Raw genomic sequence first — 19,947 nt, 5'->3', positions numbered from 1 at the left:
ACAGAAGTCAAGCTGATTTTCTAAAAGTTTCTGAGCCAATTATTCCTTTTTCTATTTGTAACATGTGAAAAACAGTTTAAGAGCAATCTTAGACTTTATATGTCATGTGTATCTGACAGTCTGGCAGACAGAGTGACTGCCAATCTGATAAGGAACCCCCCCACCCTTTAGCAGCAACAGCGTTTATCAGACGCCGTGAAAAGGCTAATGCAACCAGAGGATCAGTGAGGCCCATTTACAGGGTTCTTTAGAGGTTTGCAAGTTGCACCGCTATCTCCTATCAAGTTAGTCAGCAAGTGGGGAATGTTAGATAGGCAGAGAAGGAGCCACATGGATGATTTATGGATTATGCACTGATAACAAGGGCGATAACATCTGTGCCGTAATATCCTTCGATCAGTTAAGTGTAGGAAAACTTTAAAAGCAGAGGCCAAGTCCCATTTAAAAGGAGCCGCTCAAAATTCAGTAATGGCATTAATGTGGTCGTATTTTTTCCTCTAATTCCATCTTTTGTAAATGTATGTGGAGTGTAAATTGTATAATAATATTAAAATTACATACAGTAAATGATTTCTTACTTTTTTTCCTTTCCTAATTTCTCACAGCCTTACACTACGACATGATTAATTGAACATGGATAACATTAACGAAGGCATGAGACTGTTTATGCTAGCTGTCACTGAGACATTTAATTCTGCTTGATGCAACTATTGCAACGTTTGCAGAAGACAAGACATTATTCTGGCACTTTGTAGCACGCTTGGATCCAAGTAAATTCTCAGTGGATGACCATGTGATACATTGGATGCCTGAGCTTAGTTTTAATGCCAAAATAAAACATATTAGTGGGGACCTCAACCTTAGGAAAGAACATTTTTAAAGGAGATATATTTTCAAAGATGTTAGATTTTAATGACGAGTCTATCAGTGCAGTTACATGCACATCTAAATCAAGCTATTGGCAACAATCTAGCTAGGGATTTAACTGGAGTTTCTGAGAAATCCAAATATACATGGTCGACAATCGATTATTGAGTGAGGTGCGTTGGCCTGCGCGATGCTCGGTGGCGCCACACGCACTTTTGCGTTGGCGTTTTTCTGGTTCCTTCTTTGTTGTTCATCTTCTTCTCCTACTGTGTTGATATTGTGGCTTCCGCGGTGTTGGCAATTCAGGAAGGGGGAGTCCCGGGGAAGTCGCTAGCTCGGATAAATGTGGGTTGTGTATACATGTCGGAATAACTCGGATTAGGACCGCATTATCTGGCACTAAAAGCTCGATCTCAAAAGCTTCAGTTCGGTTTGACTACAGCCTGGCTGAGGTGTATACATGGCTTTTAAAAATGTGATATTGGTCAGATTAAGGCCACAATTCGATTTACTGTTAGTGCATGTAAACGTACTGTATGACATGCTTTGATCAAAACATCAATGATGCAGTGAATCAACTCCTTATCAATCATGTTTTTGCACATCCGTACCACTGGTTTTAGGTTCAACTCAGCCACTTGACACTTGCTATCACTTCCAAGGTAAAGTAAATACAGGATAATGTTAGGTTGAATGGACTAGCAAATAGAAAGGCTGGATAACTTTACTTTGATCTGGGTCTGTGATATCACATTTTTCATTTTTTTAATACTTAATGTACTACTTTCAGTAACTTTGTTTAGAATTTGAGTATTATTGGTCAAATATGGAGAGGCCACAGAGGGACTAATCAATCCCCCCGTACTGATTGAGTTAAGGAAGTGGTTGCACCTTTCCTGATATGTAAAAATCTTTTGTATCTAAGCTTCCTGCAAATTCGTTTGCACGGTCATTGGAAAGAAATTTTGTGCTGGTTATCTAAAACATTCATGGCTTAAACTAAAATTTAAAGGACACCATTTAGTTTTTGAGTCACTGTCCATCAAAACTTTGATCATTTTCAAGTCTGTTATAATTGTAAATGTGTATAGAAAGGTAGATAACTTCAAAATATGGGAATATTAAACTTACAATGTGTGTAAAAACAACTGGAAATCACAACATTATGTATTTTTTGACAATACAGTGACATTCATTATTACATCATTCACATTATCATGCTTCAGTCGCCTGTCCCCCTAGTGGTTGCATGCAGAAATCCAGTCACATCTGGTATGGGTCTAATGTAACGACACATGTAACTCACTAGATCCATAGATTACACATGTCAAAACCTTGAGGTTCAAAATATTTCAGTGTTAACTTAGTATCATTTTCCGCATATTCGATGTGCTGAATGATTGAAAAGCATGTTTCCGTCATAGCCCTTGCAGGTGGCTGCCTTTCTTTGCAGAGCTGCATTTGTGGGTTTACTTAATAATGGTTGTGCTAATTATTTGATCAACTTGGTAGAAAAAGGGTGAGCAAAGGGCGGTGAAAATCCCAAACGGATAATTTCCTTTAAACAAATGCAACAAGCAGACAGTAGTATAGTGATTATTCTACATTTCTGTCTGCATGCTGTCTTTGGGATGTTTACGACCATTTTTATTGTAAACATAAAACAAGAAAACATATCAGACCTTTCTGCTTTTTAGCAGATAATTCATGTAAATTCAAAAGAATAGACGCATCAAGGTGACATGGGTCCACCTTTTGACCCGGCAGCTCTGATATACAGTATTCTCAATTTGAAAGGCAAGCCCTGCCACCTGAGCCAATTAGGGGCAGGGAACTATATCCTTCCACATTGTTTGTCAGGCCAGGGTGGGGTTGCCATTTGCATGTAACCTCAGTCTATTATCCTAATGTGCTGGCGCTATGCATACAAATGGAGGCATTTATTTTGCTGCTCCTTGGCCTTCATCCTTCAAAAGCTCACCTGACAGGAATCCCAATGTTCCCTGTTCGCACTGCCTCTGACTCTGTATTCGCCTCTCTCATTTGGAGAGCGTTAAGAGTCCTGGTGCTCTGGCCAACAGGCCCCTGCTTTGCAGTTGCCTACGCGGGCAGATCAGCAATGAGAAGTGTTAGTGGATTGTCTGTCTCCAGTTTGACTGGTTAACAGCCGGGTTGGAGCCCTGCAGATCAGATGATTTAGGGCATTACTTTGCTAAAGAGAAGAGCATGTTGCAGGGTGGTTGTGCAAAAACCGAGCAGAAAATCTTGTTCAACAGCTGAGTTTCTTAATTCATGATGAAATCCTGTGGAACAGCATGTCCAGATAGAAAAGCCATTAGTGCAATGCCAATGAACTTAACAAGAACATGTTCAGAGCATGCTCCCGTGAGGTGATGGAATCCAGATTTGCTAATATACATCAGGTCCTCCTGCTCACGGTTTTGCACTGCGCTGTGTCCGAGGCTGCTAACACACATATACACACAGACGCTCATCCCCTCACACTACTAGCCAGCTGTGGTAGGTAGCAGAGAGATAATTTATGTGGGAGGTCTTACCGTTGCGCCCAGACGGTCACAGGGGTGAAGAAGGGCTGGGTAGGAAGAAACAGGATCCATGTAGTAACTCATCACGGATGCCGTGGACAGGAGACTCAGGGCCTGCTGAAGGGATCAACACACGGGCAGCCGAGGCAGGGTGGAATGACCTATCTATCACACGTTGTTTACACTTGATGTGTACAAGTGTGCAGTAGTTACTGCGTGCGTGTGTTTTTGTGTGTGTAGGTGTGTGAGAGAGGAGAAGGAGGGGGAGAGGGAAAGGGGGTCAAAGAGAGACAAATGGGAGAGAGAAAGAAATTTGAGCCAGGTTTCCATAATTTGCAACATCAGCTCATCAGTTAAAATAGGTTAAACCGGGGCTGAGCCTTTCAAAGAACACGGCATCACGTCATCAGATCTTTTCATTTCTGTTTCAGAGAAGATAAAGTACATTTTACCACATCTTTTTTGGGAGAAAAAAGTATTTAATCAAATGCAAATACCGAACACTTCCATCAGTTCTTCCACTGTCTCCCTTCCTTCCCATTATGCTCCCGCCTCCTTTCATCTACAACTGCCTCTTCCTCCTCCTCTTCTCCCTCCCCTCCCTCCTCACCTCTCCCACACACTTTGCTTATCACTTAACATTGTATACTTGAAGCAGCATCAACAAAAGCGAGCAGAAAACCGAGCTGCAGGTTTTCATAAGAAGAGGAACAGTGTGTATGGGCAGTGGCTTGTTGCGAACCAGGTCCCCATCTTCCTCGCATTCACATGTTAAGCAATTTGGCATTTGTTGGTTGTGGCAGCTGCCAACAGACTGCGGGAAGATGCGCCGGAGTTCAATGCTTGCAGATGTTCAGCAGTTCAAAAAGATTCAGATTCTCTTGTTACAGGAAAAATAAAGTACCCATACATAGTGAATAAACCACAAATCAGCTCTCCTATTGAGGAATTTCGCATCACCTTCATGCTTTTAAAATGCAAATGATTTGGTTAAGAAATCAATTCTGTGGAAGAGTTTAAAAAAAGAAGCATTTTTGTGATATAAATGCAACGTATTAGGGGGTAATTATTTGAAGGCGGTCAGAAGGGGAAATAATTATCCTGTTATAATGAAGTTTATGTTATAGACAAAACGATGAGATTTTTTTTAAATTACTATTATTTTGTCACGAAATGAAAAGGGTTTAGGTTGAGTTCCATTTTTAAAAAAGAGAAAAAGAGAGCGATAAAAGGAAAAAGCGCGCTTCATGTTTTTATCAGGATTCCTGTCGGGAAAAAACTGAAACTTTGCAGGCAGCACTTTCGCCCCTGGCGCGCATGGAGCGCCGAGCACAGCATCAATCCATCCACTCAAACCCTGACTTTCAGTTAGAGCAATAAAACTCGGTACTTACCGACTGCTGCGTTAAAAGTTTCCTGTAAAGTGGGAGCGCTGGACAGCTGAGCGAGACAGCTGAGCGGACTGCACAGATGCTGTACCTGCTCGGAGCGAGTCCCACAGAGGAAGGAATATTATGCACACTCTTAGTCCCTCCCTCAGTAGCACGGTGATCCTCTCCAAATCCTATTTTTCCTCCGCATGTATAGTCTTTGGACTTCACATGCAGCTGCGGCTCACATGCAGACAGAATACAGGTGGAAACGGTAGAGAGCCTGACCTGGTCAGCAGTGAGGTTGCACAGTCCTAATTCTTCCAAATTCTTCCAAATTCTGCCCCAGGAAATGACTCAATTGATTATTTTTCTTGCAAAGGACCACAAAAAAGCTTCTTTTTTTAAATGTAATTCCCTCTTTATGTTGGTGATGTATCTTTCTTTCTATTGTCTACAGCCTAATTTGTATTGTACATAAACTTCCTTCAATTAAGTTTGTGCCAGATTTTTATGTGTGTGTGTGTTGTTGTATATACCACCAGCCTTTGGCATATTGAAAGTAGTGATGAGTTTTTAATTCCAGGTGTGAACACACAGTCCAAGTGCTGGCTCCTTGTGATGCAACGCCTGAAAGAGACCCAAAATAAACTTGAAGTAATGACTGAAGAGAAAGAAACAACAAATAAACCAAAAAATAAAACAAGACAAAGACTGAGCAAGAAACCCAACAAGAATAAATCTTAGACATTGTCATGAAAGAGACTTAACGTTAATACCTATCAGAGGACCTGCTGAGCCAGAAATTCCAAAAGTTCATCAAAGGGACACATTGTGAAAAAGTTACTTTTTTCCGTGATGAGCATAATCTTGAGGGTCAGAAGTGATTTCCTAGCTTGGAAATCTAGACATACTGCTAGGACATATAGCTATCCATTGGACCCCAATAGCCCATCAAATCAGTCTATCCTTGTAGAGTATATTATCTCTTCAATAATCTGTTAAAATGATATCAGAGCTGCTTCAGTTGAGGATTAATGACCACCTAAATCAGCTTTGGCATCAACAGTTAAAGACGTTTTCTTCAAAAACTGAACATATAATTCCTTGCAAGGTGGATGCTGTTTTGCAACAAAAGTTTAACTTACTCTTCTACACAACACACTCTTCTGTTGATTTTCCATCATTTTGTCGTTGCTCTTATAGCTGCACTAAAGAACTGCATGCAAAGGCAGTTTGATAAGCAACCATTGCTGCTGGTGCTCTGAAATAGGTCTGGCAAAAACTTTAATACAGATTTCAAAAGATGGATACACCAGATAAAAGAGGTGGAGTCAAGCAAGTGGCTGACTCCACCCCGTAAAACCAGCTGCTATGAACCAGTGGTGGAAAGGGAGCTGGGATACTGTATTTCTGTGGTTGCTTGACTGAACTGATGTCATGGATAGTTCATCAACACCTTTGTAAATTTGGCGACCTTTTAAAAGAAGAAATGTTTCCTGTAATTTGATATGCTCTATTTGCTGGCAAACAACTGTGGAAACTCTCTCAGACTCCAAAGAAAATTCAGGCATCAAAGTAAATTATGCTTCGAAGGAACATCATTCTTAGGACTTGCCACAGTGTAGTTGCTGCTTGTGTATTTACTGTTTACATTGTTGATGATGAATTTCTACCTCCAAACACCACACCAGTGCTTGAGGACTGAAACGCTGGCCGCTCTCCTGCGAAATGAGAGATGAAATCCCTCTCAGCACAAGGCAAGATCTACACCCATCTGCTCCAATCGATGTTAGTGATAAGAGTACAGCCGTTTATCTGCCTATTTGCTTATTTATTGCTTTATTTCTCTTTTTTTTCTCCATACTCTAAGCTTTCCACTGCATTGCCAACAGTGTCGCCTTTCCCATCCTCTTTCCTCTCTCCTACTATCAGTCTAACACTCAACACTTGCAAGTGATCTGAAACACCTTGTGGCTCCATGATAATTCTCTGACCTCAGTGCAGCATTTGTTTGAATTAGAAAGTGCACGGTTTAAACCTCCTGACAGCCACTGCTCTCACCACTAAATCTTAAGTCTGGGAGTAAAGAGGTGTGTGCGCATGTGTGTACGTGAGCGAAGAGCTCAGGAGGGAGTGTGTAGGGGGGTCAAGTCCAAGGTGAGAGGCGTGAAGAAGTACCATAAGAGGCTCAGTGGCGAGCAGCCTGCATTTTCTCAAGACCTCGCCTGAATCCCTCTGCGTTCTCTGGGCCTCAGCACCCAGGGCCCCCAGGGGGACACAGATGGGCAACACGTCGAGGGCAAAAGGCGAGGGTATGACTTATTGCCATGTGGTGAGAAAAGCATGGGGCTCGCCCCTGTGATGAGACCAAATTGAATAAAAGGGAGGCTGAATGCAATCCAGATCTTAACTGGTGCCCCGGCAATGCTGTTTCAATTAGCAGGCCCGCCAGTTCAAAGGCAAGGCCCCTGGTACCCTTCTGCCCTGCATGAAGCCACTATCATCACATTGGCCTTTGCCTTTTACCTCTCTGTGATGGTGCCATCTTTTCCCGTTCAGCAGCTGTGTGCTGCTTGTACTCATGCTTTACATTAAACAGATAGTGAAAGGCCTGCAATCGCAGCCAGTGAAAGTCATCAGTCAGAAAACCTGCGAGGCTTTACAGCCTTCACCATCACTCACCTGTTGTGAAAACTATTCTTGTATCAACATCAATGCTAAACTTGGTTTAACCTGAAGATCTTGTGTAACACTATCCTTCTTTCTACATTTTTTCTTCGACTAAATTGCTCAAAAAGTCTAATGTTGGCCAAATAACAGTGTGGTGTAAATATGCTGTTGAAGTCAAACTCCAGCAAGTAGATATTTTTAGACAAATCTGAAACTACACTTCAGTGAGTCCTAACTTTCCAGATGAGATTTTTATATTTAAGCCACAATATAGTAAGTCCCTTTTCCTCAAAACCTTCTTGATTTATTTCTGTCACCTTCCTGCTTCTATGTAAATTGATAGACCTGGTCACAGTGTCTTCTACTTGTTACCCCATATCTTGTTGAGTAGCTTCGGACTGTGAATTCTTTTCTCTCATTTTCTCTTTTTGGATCTTCCAAAGATAGCACTGACAGGTGATATTAATGGCCTTTTATTAGCATCATTCTGATTGCTGCAGATTTTTTGGAAGCCCGAGAGGGAGGGAAGAGATAGATAAAAAAAAGAATATGGAAGTCCTCCACCCACCACTTCTCACAGGAGATCGCCTCTCTCTTTGATAGCCTGCCCGAATCTGTTCCCCCCATAGAAACTGCCCTGCAGATGTTGTTGCTGTATGCTGACTACAAAGAAGGAGCCCTTTATGAGAAGAACGTCTATTTTGGGCCTCAGTGTTTCCGAGCTGTGGTGCTCAGCGAGAGAAGAGCAGACCCAATGTTCCTGCTGCTGAAAACTTTGTTTTATTCCCTGCCCATGATATTTTTAGATTAAAGCCCAGCTTTAATGAATAAAGTGAGGATGTAATATTTTATGACAGGATCAATATACCATCACTGCAGTGGGCCTGAAACAGGCACCATTGGCATCGTAGGAGGGAAAAGCGCAAGAAATGGGGGCAGTAACCTCGGTGGAGTCAGGAGCATGGAGAAACCTTTGTATCGGTCCTGACTATATTCATTCAGAAGCGTTTGTGGTTCAAACTCTCACCGCCCAACCACAGAACTGTGACTTTGTTGCACTGTTGATTGTGAGGCAAAGGTCTTGGGGGCAATATTAGCTCTTGATATTATTTTTAATTAAAGCTCCAATCCCTCAGCCAAGTTATCCAAACAGTCCTAAATAGGCCCTGTAAACCAGACAAACATCCTCAATATTTGATGGTTTGAGAGTGTGTACTATAGCCTCCAGATGGTTTGTGTTTCTCAAGCGTTTCACGAGGGATGGTACGGGACAGCGATCTTCTGTTTGAGTGTGCCTCTTGACAGAGCGAGCTCCTCCAAATCACATGCTGAGTTGTTGGATCTCTGCCGAGGTTGCTCTTTCTCCCTTTTTGCGTTCTGTATTCTCTGTGAGTGGGTTTATTTGTCGGCCATGTGTGTGCATGAGCTGGAGCTTTGGCTTTTCTCAGTTAATTGAAAGCACGCCCATGACCGACTGATTCCACTGTTGAAACTCACGCCAGACATTCAGCATTGCCCACATGAAAAAGGTTCAGCAGATGAGGCAGCAGACAGGTCATGCAAATTCATGTTTGCACCTTCTTTTTTTCCAAGTTCATGCTATAGCTACATGCACAGTAAATGGACTGTTACTTAAAGGAACATTTTTCAGTGAGAGATAGAAAAACCAAAAGATTGTAGTGAAATGACAGGAAGACGGACGGAAGATGAGAACTACTGTATATGCTCAGACCGACCTGCTCCGGTTGATAAGCTGCAGGCCTGTTGCCAGAACCCCTCACTCACACAAACACACACACTCAAACACCCTGCCCAGTTGTGAACTTAACCCCTTCCTTCCCTCTACCACCAGCACCGTCACCGCCACTCCAGTGGCGTCTCCAACTCCCTATACCTCTTCATTAGTGTCCCAGAACAAGATGCTTGTCTTGTAATTAGCAGAGGAGGCTCTCCAATGCCTGTGTAATGCAGACTCATTAGAACAGCAAGAGGACGCTGGAGCTGCAGAGGAGACGTGAAGAGGCCTGGGAGGCACACGGAGGCAGAACAGTCAGACAGAGGGACAAGGCAAAAAAGACATGATGTAACAGGGCAACATTTCGGATTTGAGGATGCCAAGGGAAAACAATTTGTGTTGGACAAAATAAGAAAAAATCTAAATAAAAACAGATTGTCCCAGTCAGTTGGTTTTCTCATTGATGCACATAGAATCCAGTTTTGGCTCAAGAGTCATCAGATTTAAACATGTGGGCCAAGTAAAGGAAGACAGTTAAACACTAAAAGACTTGCTGACTGTTCAGAAAACATCCATTTTCATCTTCCACCGAAGTTGGCAGAAGCTGATATACGGACCAACATTTTTGTCCACATTAAATTTATACACTAGATTGGACAAGTGTGTATGAACGCTTTAGAAGTAAAATTATAGCTTGTTTGAAGCGTAAAACTAGACACCAATGGGTGTATTTTAACCAAGAAATGAACATGTACCGCTAGCAAATTTAAAATTTGCTTTGAAAGTACTACTAGCTACCAGCCATTGGAGTTCATTAATTATGTTACGTCTTGGAGAACCTGTTTGGGAAATCAGAATGTCCTTGTAGAGAGTCTCTAGATGGGTTTAACAGATGACACCAGACCAGTGACATAATCTGGATACAAACAGAATAGATGGCTGCAGCTAAGGAATAGCAAGCATTTGAATCAGCTTTGGCATACAGTTAAAGATTCTGACTTTTCCTTTGAAAGTTTAACAGATGGCGGCACTCAAGTATTCTATTGCCCGGCAGATGTAATTGGTGTTTTGCTGACAGGCTATGGAAAAAGTTTAATTTACTCTTCTACCCAACACACTCTCCCACTGACGGAGTTTATCAACTGGTAAACCAACTTGTTTGTTGCTCTGATTGGTCGCAGTACTAACCAACTATGTGCAAAGGCAGTTTGATAAGCAACCGTTGGTGCCACCCCTCGGATGTGGAGGTCCACATCTAGTTGTGTGTCTTCTCTGTCAAGCTAAGTTTCATTTTTATTGTTAGATGTTTGCTATTTGTTTTTCTAACTCCTCTTGTGTAGGTGCCTTTTTACTTTCTAAAATATATAAAAGAAAAGAAAACAAAGATTTCCCCTTTTTCAAAAAGGTCTCAATGATTTTGGAGTTTGATCCTGTTACTCGTCGCGAGCATGTCCTTCATGTCAGGTGTGTTTCAGCTGTAATTAAAACTCTGCTGAAAAAGTCTTGACAAGACACAAATGAACAACTTCAAGCCCATCTTAAATCTTCCATTTTCTTCCATCAATGGGAAAGCAGATTTTCAAAAGCTTCATTACTTTTTAACCCCAAAAATTGCTATAATGCCTTCCAGTCAGGTTCTAGACAGCACCACAGCACGGAGACGGTCTGACCAAAGTGTTTAATGACATATGTCTGAATACAGATGGTGGAAAAATGTCTTAGTTTTACTTGATCTCAGTGCTGCATTTGATACAGTTAACCACAATATATTACTCAAACAACTGGAGAACTGGGCGGGTCTTTCTGGAACTGTACTAAACTGGTACAAAACATACTTTGTAAACAGGAAGTACTTTGTGCCAATAGGTAACTTTACATCTGAGCAGACAAGAATCACATGTGTGGAGTTCCCCAAGGTTCCACCCTGGGACCTCTTCTGTTTAACATCTACAGTACATGCTCCCACTGGCACAGATTATAAAGAACAAAAGAATAAACTAACACAGCTACAGTATGTAAATGACACACATATATATATTACAATGGCCCTAGGAGACAGAGGCCCTGTACAGGCTCTTGGTAAATGCATTGAGCGATTAATGACTGGAAATACCACAACTTTCTCCAGCTAAACAAAAACAAAACTGAGGAAACTGTCTTTGGAGCCAAAGAGAAATGATCACAGGACACCACGGAGCATCAATCTATACACCTAAAGACTACCAATCAAGCCAGAAATCTGGATGTAATGATGGACTCAAAAACACATTAAGGCAATAACAAAGTCAATCTACTATCACCTTAAGAATATATCACGGTTAAAAGATCTGATGTCTCAGCACGACCTGGAAAAACTAGTCCATGCATTCATCTTTAGTAGCTTGATTATTGTAACAGCATCTTTACAGGTTTACTTAGTAGTAGTAGTAATAGTGTTTATTTCGAATATGAATCATATAAAAGAAAGAAATAAGACAATTGTCTTAACACGAGACATAACAAAGTACATATTCGAAAGGGAGTGAAAAGAAGTAAAACTTATAAACTCTCACCCCCTCTCCTTAAATATGACTAGCTAACACATGCGAACATAACATTATGCAAACATAATATTGCCTATACACAATAATTACACACACACACACACACACACACACACACACACACACACACACACACACACACACACACACACACACACACACACACACACACACACACACACACACACACACACACACACACACACACACACACACACACACTAGTACCTACATACATGTATACATAGGGACACATACTGCATATAGGACAAAAGGAGAAAAACAAACAAACAAAAAAAAACAAGACAATAAAAACATAAGCTACTGACTAGTGTAAGAAAATAAGGATAAAAATAAATAAATAAAAAATAAACACTGTATCATTGCACCCAAGCATTTTGCTCATCCCTGTACCTCTGAAAAATAATATCTTTGTATTCTATTTTAAACGGTTTAATATTTGGACATTGCTTTAATTCCATTGAAAACTGACTTTCAGTCGTCTAACTGACTTAAAAAAGTCAGTTAGACGACTGCAGCTCATTCAGAACTCTGCTGCTCGAGTCCTGAGACCAAAAAAGTGGACCACATCAGTTCATCTCTGAGGTCTTTACACTGGCTGTCTGTCCATCAGAGGATAGACTTTAAAGTTCTGATGCTGGTCTATAAAACTCTGAATGGTTTAGGACCAAAATACATCAGTGACCTCCTGACCCAGTATGAACCTTCCAGAACTCAGGTCATCTGGATCCAGTTTTTTATCAGTTCCCAGAGTCAGAACCAGACACGAAAAAGCTGCATTCAGCTTTTATGCTCCACGTGTCTGGAACAGACTCCCAGAAAGCTTCAGATCAGCTGAAACGCGCACTGTGTTTAAATCCACGTTGAAGACACACCTATTTTCAGCTGCCTTAGAATAAAAATCTAACTCTGCAGTTCCAAAACTTAATCAAATTTGAACTACTGATTTTATCTATGGTTCCTATTTCTTTGTTTTTTTGTTTAAATTGTAAGTCATGTTTTTTATTTGTTTTAATGTCTTTTTAAAGCACTTTAAATCACCTTGTTGTTGAATTATAGCTATAGAAATAAACTTGCCTTGTCTTGCCTTGCCTTGCCTTGCCTTGCCTTGCCTTGCCTTGCCTTGCCTTGCCTTGCCTTGCCTTGCCTAGCCTAGTGTGCATTTAATGAAATATTTAAAAAAAAGAAAATCAAAAATCCTAACCAAGTGATCAGTCTCCACATGGAGATACAGAAAACTGGCCTTAAATGCGTTGGCCTGTCTGCAGAGTATTAACAAGGCTCCTCTGAAAAGTTACAGACGGTGTCAGAGTGTATTTCTCTGTATCCTCCTTCCACAGTGTTAATCCATCAATGCACCATTAACACACAAAACCTAGTGTTATTTCACTTACCTTATCTGGTGCGTTCTCACATGGGAGGTAAATAAAGACCAGAGTTGAAAAGTCAACCTGAGAAGCTCTCTGATTACTTTTTATAAAACGAGGGAACTATTAGTTCTAATACATCTCCTGTGTGTTCACACTGATAACAACACTTTTTGTAGACCTGCTGGCTTCGTTCAGCGTGATGAGGTTGGTTCAGGATACAGAGGAAGGCTTATCAGGGTGATGATAGGGAAGAAGGAGCTGCTGTCAGTGGCAGGTTTACAATGGAGTCTGTATTGTGTCTCAAATTATTCTCAGTCAAAGAACATGTGATATGTTGGCTTACAGAACAAAATTATGGAGTTTCACAATAAAGGTTAAAAAAAACTTTAAAACGACCAGATTTTCAAAACATTTTCCATGGCTACATTTTCCTTTGCAAATTCTAAAATACTTTGGTTTTGCATTATATGGAATGGTTATAAAGTGTATGACATCATGCACCAATTATTTTCACTTTCCAGCTTTGCTATCAGTCATGGTTGGTTAAGCTAATGTATAAAAATACATGCTTTATGTTACACTGTTATCATACTGTATATTGATTTGTGCTATATAAAGCACCCAGTTCAGGATTTCTTTGCCTTCTTATTTGCCAAAGGTTATGTCCCTGTCTGGTCATAACCTTTGAAACCTGCCTGGTCTCAAATAAATACACAAATGGAGCAGAAATCCATTCATTCATCCATTTTCTATACCCGTTTTATAATGTGCAGGGTCACGGGGGTCTACTGGGGCCTACCCCAGCTCATCACAGGCAAGAGGCAGGGGTACATCCTGGACAGGTTGCAGTGGTTCCCGAGGCGTTCCTGGACGCGGCGGTTCCCGAGGCGGACCAGCTGCTGGAGCAGTGCTGCACCGGGGAGGGGGGCGGTCATGGGCGCACCTCGGCCAGCGGATTCCGTCTTCCCCGAGGCCACCTTCGGCCCAGTCCTGAGAACGGCCCTCTCGCCGGTCGGCCCGGACCAGATGGCAACCTCCCGAACTGTCTCGCCGGTCGGCCCGACCTGGGAGACCTGGTGGCCGCATGGTCCCCGGCCTGAGTCGGGCGATGGTGGTGTGTGGCAGGGTGGAGGATTGGGCGTGGTCTGCGGGGGAGCAGCACACAGGTGGCGCGGGCCTGATTTGGCTGATTGGGCACACCTGTGCCCAATCAATCTCTCCACCCTGACTGGCTATTTAAGGAGCGGCTGCACACCAGCAAAGGGTTCTGCTGGAGGGGTGACACAGATAGGGTTGCCACCCGTCCCGTAAAATACGTAATTGTCCTTTATTTGAGAAAAAAATGTTGCGTCCCGTATTGAACTAATATGGGACGCTATTTGTCCCGTATTTTCATTAATTTTTACACCATATTCTAGTTAAATTATTGAAATAAATTAACTTTTACACCATATTCTAGTTGAATTATTGAAATAAATTAACTTTTACACCATATTCTAGTTGAATTATTGAAATAAGTTAACTTTTACACCATATTCTAGTTGAATTATTGAAATAAATTAACTTTTACACCATATTCTAGTTGAATTATTGAAATAAATTAACTTTTACACCATATTCTAGTTGAATTATTGAAATAAGTTAACTTTTACACCATATTCTAGTTGAATTATTGAAAGAAATTAACTTTTACACCATATTCTAGTTGAATTATTGAAATAAATTAACTTTTACACCATATTCTTCACCTGTATGTATATTATACATCTGGGCTGATGTGGACATACGTAGCATAGGAGGCTATTTCAGTTGCTATATAGTTGTCTGTCTCTACAGTCATGAAAGTTCAATGCTATTAAAGCATTTTAAACTTTAAATCAAAGCATTTTGTTTTTCATATAAAATAAACACATTTTTATTCAGTTTAGAAGTTTTAGGGCTTTTTTTTTGGCTCCTGCGCTGCTGAAATCAGGGCGTCCCTTATTTCTATTTCTGAAAGGTGGCAACCCTAGACACAGAGCTACTGAGTGTGCTGATACTCGTCTGTGTCAGGCTGAAATAAAAGTTCAAGGATTTCTCCCCGAAACCCGGTGTCCTCTTTCCCTGTCGGTCAACCCCCAGTAGCACAAGGTTTCTACATACATATATACGTATAATAAGAATCCCTGTATGTTCATCTGTATGAATAGATGGATGAGAATTACCTTGATAAGCATTTTGTAGAACTTCAACAAGGTTAAAAGGTTCAATGTCTATGTGGCCTTTTACTATCTAATATTTAAATGATTATGTGTTTTGCATGAAAATGCAATTTTAACACATGGACTTTTCCCATTAAAATATGATGGATATAAAACTATGTAGGCAACAACAGTTCTCAAAGTCCCTGTAAAGAGATCATCTGTATTCATGAATATAAAATAAGACATTCCTCTAACTGCGGTTGCACACCTACACAAGTATGTAGTGGTTTTACTGCAGCTTTAACTGCTCTGAAAGGAAAATGTGACATCTGCCTTTCCAGTGTCAGTAATGTCAGTCTATGGTATATATTAGTTAGCTCATCTGTAATGACACATTTTTCATGTGGCAAAATCATAGGTGTCAAGCTGCTTGTGCAATAACCTTTCTTTGTGACATTTTTATCCCTTCAGTTTCAGTGGCTTTGTATCAAGACCAGTCTTGCCAGTTAGATATTATAGATGCAATTACCTATTTGTTGACATATAATTAGTAGTACTAGTGCTTTGTAGCCAATTCAGTGAAACCAAATCTCAGCAACTGAGGTTATATAGTTAATATGAGTGTATCCCCTTAATTCTGTTAAACCTGTATTTTTTTTTTTTTTTTTTTTAATATTTTTATCCCGGTGTTTTCCCCATTTTATCACCTAGTGCTCCTACCTAACAGACCTGTAAACCTGTATTTAACCATCATTAATCACTAAGGTTTCCTTCAGAGAGAAAGTTATTGAAGTTAAGAATTCAAACAGGTCTCGATGAATATTGAATTAAATTTAAATTAAATTAATTCACACAGTCTTTGTTATCCAAGTTTAATGATAAATTCCAAAAGTTTATGCAAACTCTATCACTTAAATATGGACATGGTATGCAGTATTAGAAATGTGTTCTTTTTGCACTATTTTCTGGGTTTTTTTGTTTTTTGTTTTCTGTTTGCACCTGATACCACATTAAATTATCAGTCTCTCAAGACAACTTTTAAAAGGTTCATTTGTCCACATGCCTAAAATCTAGTAGTGTTACGACTTAGAGATAGATGTCTTGGGATGGGGAAGTGTGTGTTGTAAGCTGTTGCTTCATGCAAAGAGTCAGGTGACTTCATAGTACACTAAGATCCAACGTTACACTATGTGCAAACTGTAGCCATGTATATTTCTTTGACATGAACGAGACAATGATCACAAGCATAACCTGACAATGACTTTTTTTTTTTTTTTTTTTAAAGCAAGTGACGTATGAATGTGAAAACCATTATGTCAAAAGGCTTTTGTACTTATAGTCTCTGGCTGAACAATTCGGGGAAAAACGTTGTGCAGTAACTTCATCATATAACATCACAGGCCGGTAAGTACGTACTCACATAGCAAAGTGTGTAACGTTGATGTGGTCAAGCTGTGAGACATAAGCTGCATCACCATATGGCGATATGCGGGGGGTGGAGGGTCTGGTAGGTTTAGTCAATGTGTAATTTTTGAGCCTCTATTTTGAAGCTGCATTTTATTCCATCTCTGCACAGTTTTTGCACATTCTGGGGGGATATTGGGTTGATTATTAATATAAATTTGAAACAGGTCATGACCCAGAACCAGGCCTTGTGGGACACCATTTGTTGCTGATTAGAATTCTAATTCTGAATGAATATTTTCAACCTCACCACAGTGAAATACTTTTGAAAAGTAATTTAAAAAAAAGAACAGCAACATGGAGACCATTATCTTAATTAGTTTTAAACTCTGGAGTTCACCAATAGGCCAACTGAAGATATTGATCTCAAATTGAATTGGTAGGGGTAGCCCCTACCAAATGTCACATGTGATGAGCAGGGAACTTGACCATTAATGCGAGCAAAATAGAATTAATTTTCATCACAGCAAGAAATCTTCAATCAATTTATTTAACTGTTCATCGACACACATTAGATATCCAGTCCCTTCTGCTGCAAACAAATAAATAAAATGTGTGAACAATGACTTCATCCCTATCTGTTTTATTGTTGCTGGTGACATATTTGGTGATGTCTGTGAAATTACTGAAAAAAAAACAACTTTCTCAATAACCTTTTAACTCTCTTGTGTGCCTGCTGTTTAAACTGGTTAATTATCTTGCGCCGGGTTTTCTTAAAAGATGCCTGGCCTATCATGAGAGGGGTAGTGTCACTAGGACATCTCTCACAGATAACTGGGAATTGCAGTTGAGAAAGACATGCTTTGATCAGTTTTCCTTTCATTTCAAGAACTGAAGATCTGGAGTTCAAAGCCTAGAGTAATTTGAGATTTAGCAAATGTAGTCATGATAAAAATAATATTTAATATTAAATCAGAGTCAGTACAAACAAAAACATGATAATAGATTGTTTTATATCTTGCCAGTTTCACTTATCGTCTAATATTGATAGACTTTCATGTACTTAAGTGTATTTATTTTTCAGGGATTTTTTTAGGACTAGATGTAAATGAAATATGGTTTCGAGAGATATTACTATTAATTGTGCACTGCTCCTGTTTAAATGACCAATAAATTAAATTACGACTAACATGTAGATTGATTCAACTTGCCAACTGCATAAAAGTATATGAACTTCACATGTCAGCCAGAAAGAAAAATAAAAACAAAAAAAAACTATCAGGGAAGCAAATTCATTTTTATAGAGTGGTTGATGATTGTTTCCAAAACTGAAGAGGGGTTTACCAAGTGAAAGAACAGTCTTGACTGAGTTTATTTATCTTGATTGGGGATCTCTTTCTTCTACTTTCGATGTCTAACTCCCACACTCATTTTTCTCCATCTATGTCTTCTGCAAGCAAAAACATGCAAATCTCCGACCCGGCTGTATTCACCACTCTTCAGGCAGGTTGGGGCTTCTGTGTTCCTCTCCATCTCCTCACTTACAGCTTCATGCTCTGAATCCCATTCCCTGCCGCCCCCACTCACCCACTCCTCACTCAACCCCACTCCCACTGCCAGCTCTTACTGTGCAAAAAGCAGGTTATTTTTAGAGCTCCGTTGATGGTTTCAAGGATGTTAAGTCCACATTGTGCCCCGGTTTTTCATTGAGGAAACGAGCTGTTTCTCTTTTTGCCCCCTCACTTCCATTCATTTCCTTCTCTGCATCCTCTCAGAAACCTTGTCCATATAACCCCCTTACCCCCACCCCACACACACACACACTTGCTCTTTCTCCCCACCCGCCCTCCATCTCTAACTGACTGACTGTCAGTACACCACCACCATGCTCTCACCTCCCTCCGTACACCTACACAGTATTCTTGTTTTTCTCTCATTCTCTTTTTCTTGTCTTTGTTTATGCTCTTCCTAGCAGAGCTCTATTTTTTTTTTTCAATCTGGGCCTGTCAACTTTCAAACTGCTCTACGACTCTGCTGTCTGTCTGCGTTAGATGTGGTAAATGCTTTCACAATGACATTTGAACATCTGAACATGAGGTATTTGAATATTCAGACCAAGTTATAGAGAATTCAAATGGAAACTTAACCAGAATCTCCCTTCAAATGACTTCATAGAAAGCTCTTGGATGCTACACCTGAGGAAACGGCAGAAAACTAATGTAGTAACAGAGAAGAAATTCTGAGTAAATTTATAAGCTTTGGATGATTGCGAAAGTTTTCAGGTCTCCTTAAGTCATAGATTTGTAATATGAAAAGTTTCAGCCATAATCCTAACAAGACGCTCCGCTTTCGTTTCACAGCTCAACTGTGCCCTCTATCAGCTGATCTCTGAACTGCAAATACACTGGCTCTTAAACTGTTGTATATTTCGAGCAGCATTATTCAAATCACACATAAACGAGTGATTGAATCATTAGTTAATAAACAAAAAAAGCAACAAAAAACAAACAAAATTGTAGGTTTTGGACCTCTAAAAAAAAGAAAAAACTGTGTCCCGGAAATGAAACACATCTAAAGTTATGTTTCTCCTCAAATGCCAACTGAGATACCGTTTGAGCTGGTACCAAATGCCACAAGGAGGCGGTTATGGCCCCTTTCTGGCTCCTGTGCATCTCACCAGTTGTCTTAAATAGCCCACACCATATGTTAACACTTTACTCCCCAGATATCCACGATGACAGCGTCGCCCTGTCTCTTTAAGAGCCGGTGTGGAATGCTGTGGTTTGGCTAGGCGTTTGGGGTAGTGCCCTCACCCACACATAAACACAACCCTAAAAGTGACTGTGACTCATTCTCACTCGTTCTCCTGTTTCACTCTTAAATGCTTTCCTGGCCTAGCACGAGCAAGCGCAGAGGTCTCTTGTGTTGTTTTGCGGCCTTCTCTTTCATTCCCCATTATTGTTGCAAAACAAAACAATGTTCTGCCCTGGTTCATGAACAGTGTGCCCATGCCTCCTTTGAAACATGCTTTTTGCACCACAGGTGAAAAGGGGGGATGCTGTATTGGTAATGTTTGCACCCCATCTTGATTTTGGATTTGTAACCAATATGTGTTTTTTGCATTAAAGAAAATATACAAATAACTTGTTGTTTGACACAAACATCATTAATAAAACAGGTCCCTTAATAATAAACAACTATTGCTAATATTACTCCATTCTTTGATATAGTGGGT

The 19,947-nt window shown here is 40.3% G+C and overlaps 1 protein-coding gene across 1 annotated transcript in view; it reads right to left on the bottom strand.

The window, feature by feature from the left end:
- The window catches only part of ets1 (v-ets avian erythroblastosis virus E26 oncogene homolog 1), a 37,318-nt gene extending 32,425 nt beyond the window's left edge, over nucleotides 1-4,893 (bottom strand). The window contains exons 1-2 of the mRNA XM_061719045.1: nucleotides 4,808-4,893; nucleotides 3,426-3,625 (exon numbers count right to left, since the gene is read on the bottom strand). Of these exons, the coding sequence (XP_061575029.1) occupies nucleotides 3,426-3,497 (72 nt within the window). The 5' untranslated portion in view covers nucleotides 3,498-3,625; nucleotides 4,808-4,893. The remainder of the gene's footprint in view (nucleotides 1-3,425; nucleotides 3,626-4,807) is intronic.
- Nucleotides 4,894-19,947: the final 15,054 nt, after the last annotated feature.

This window comes from Cololabis saira, chromosome 4 (assembly GCF_033807715.1).
Source record: "Cololabis saira isolate AMF1-May2022 chromosome 4, fColSai1.1, whole genome shotgun sequence".
NCBI lineage: Eukaryota > Metazoa > Chordata > Actinopteri > Beloniformes > Belonidae > Cololabis > Cololabis saira.
This window is presented reverse-complemented; position numbering and strand designations above follow the sequence as displayed.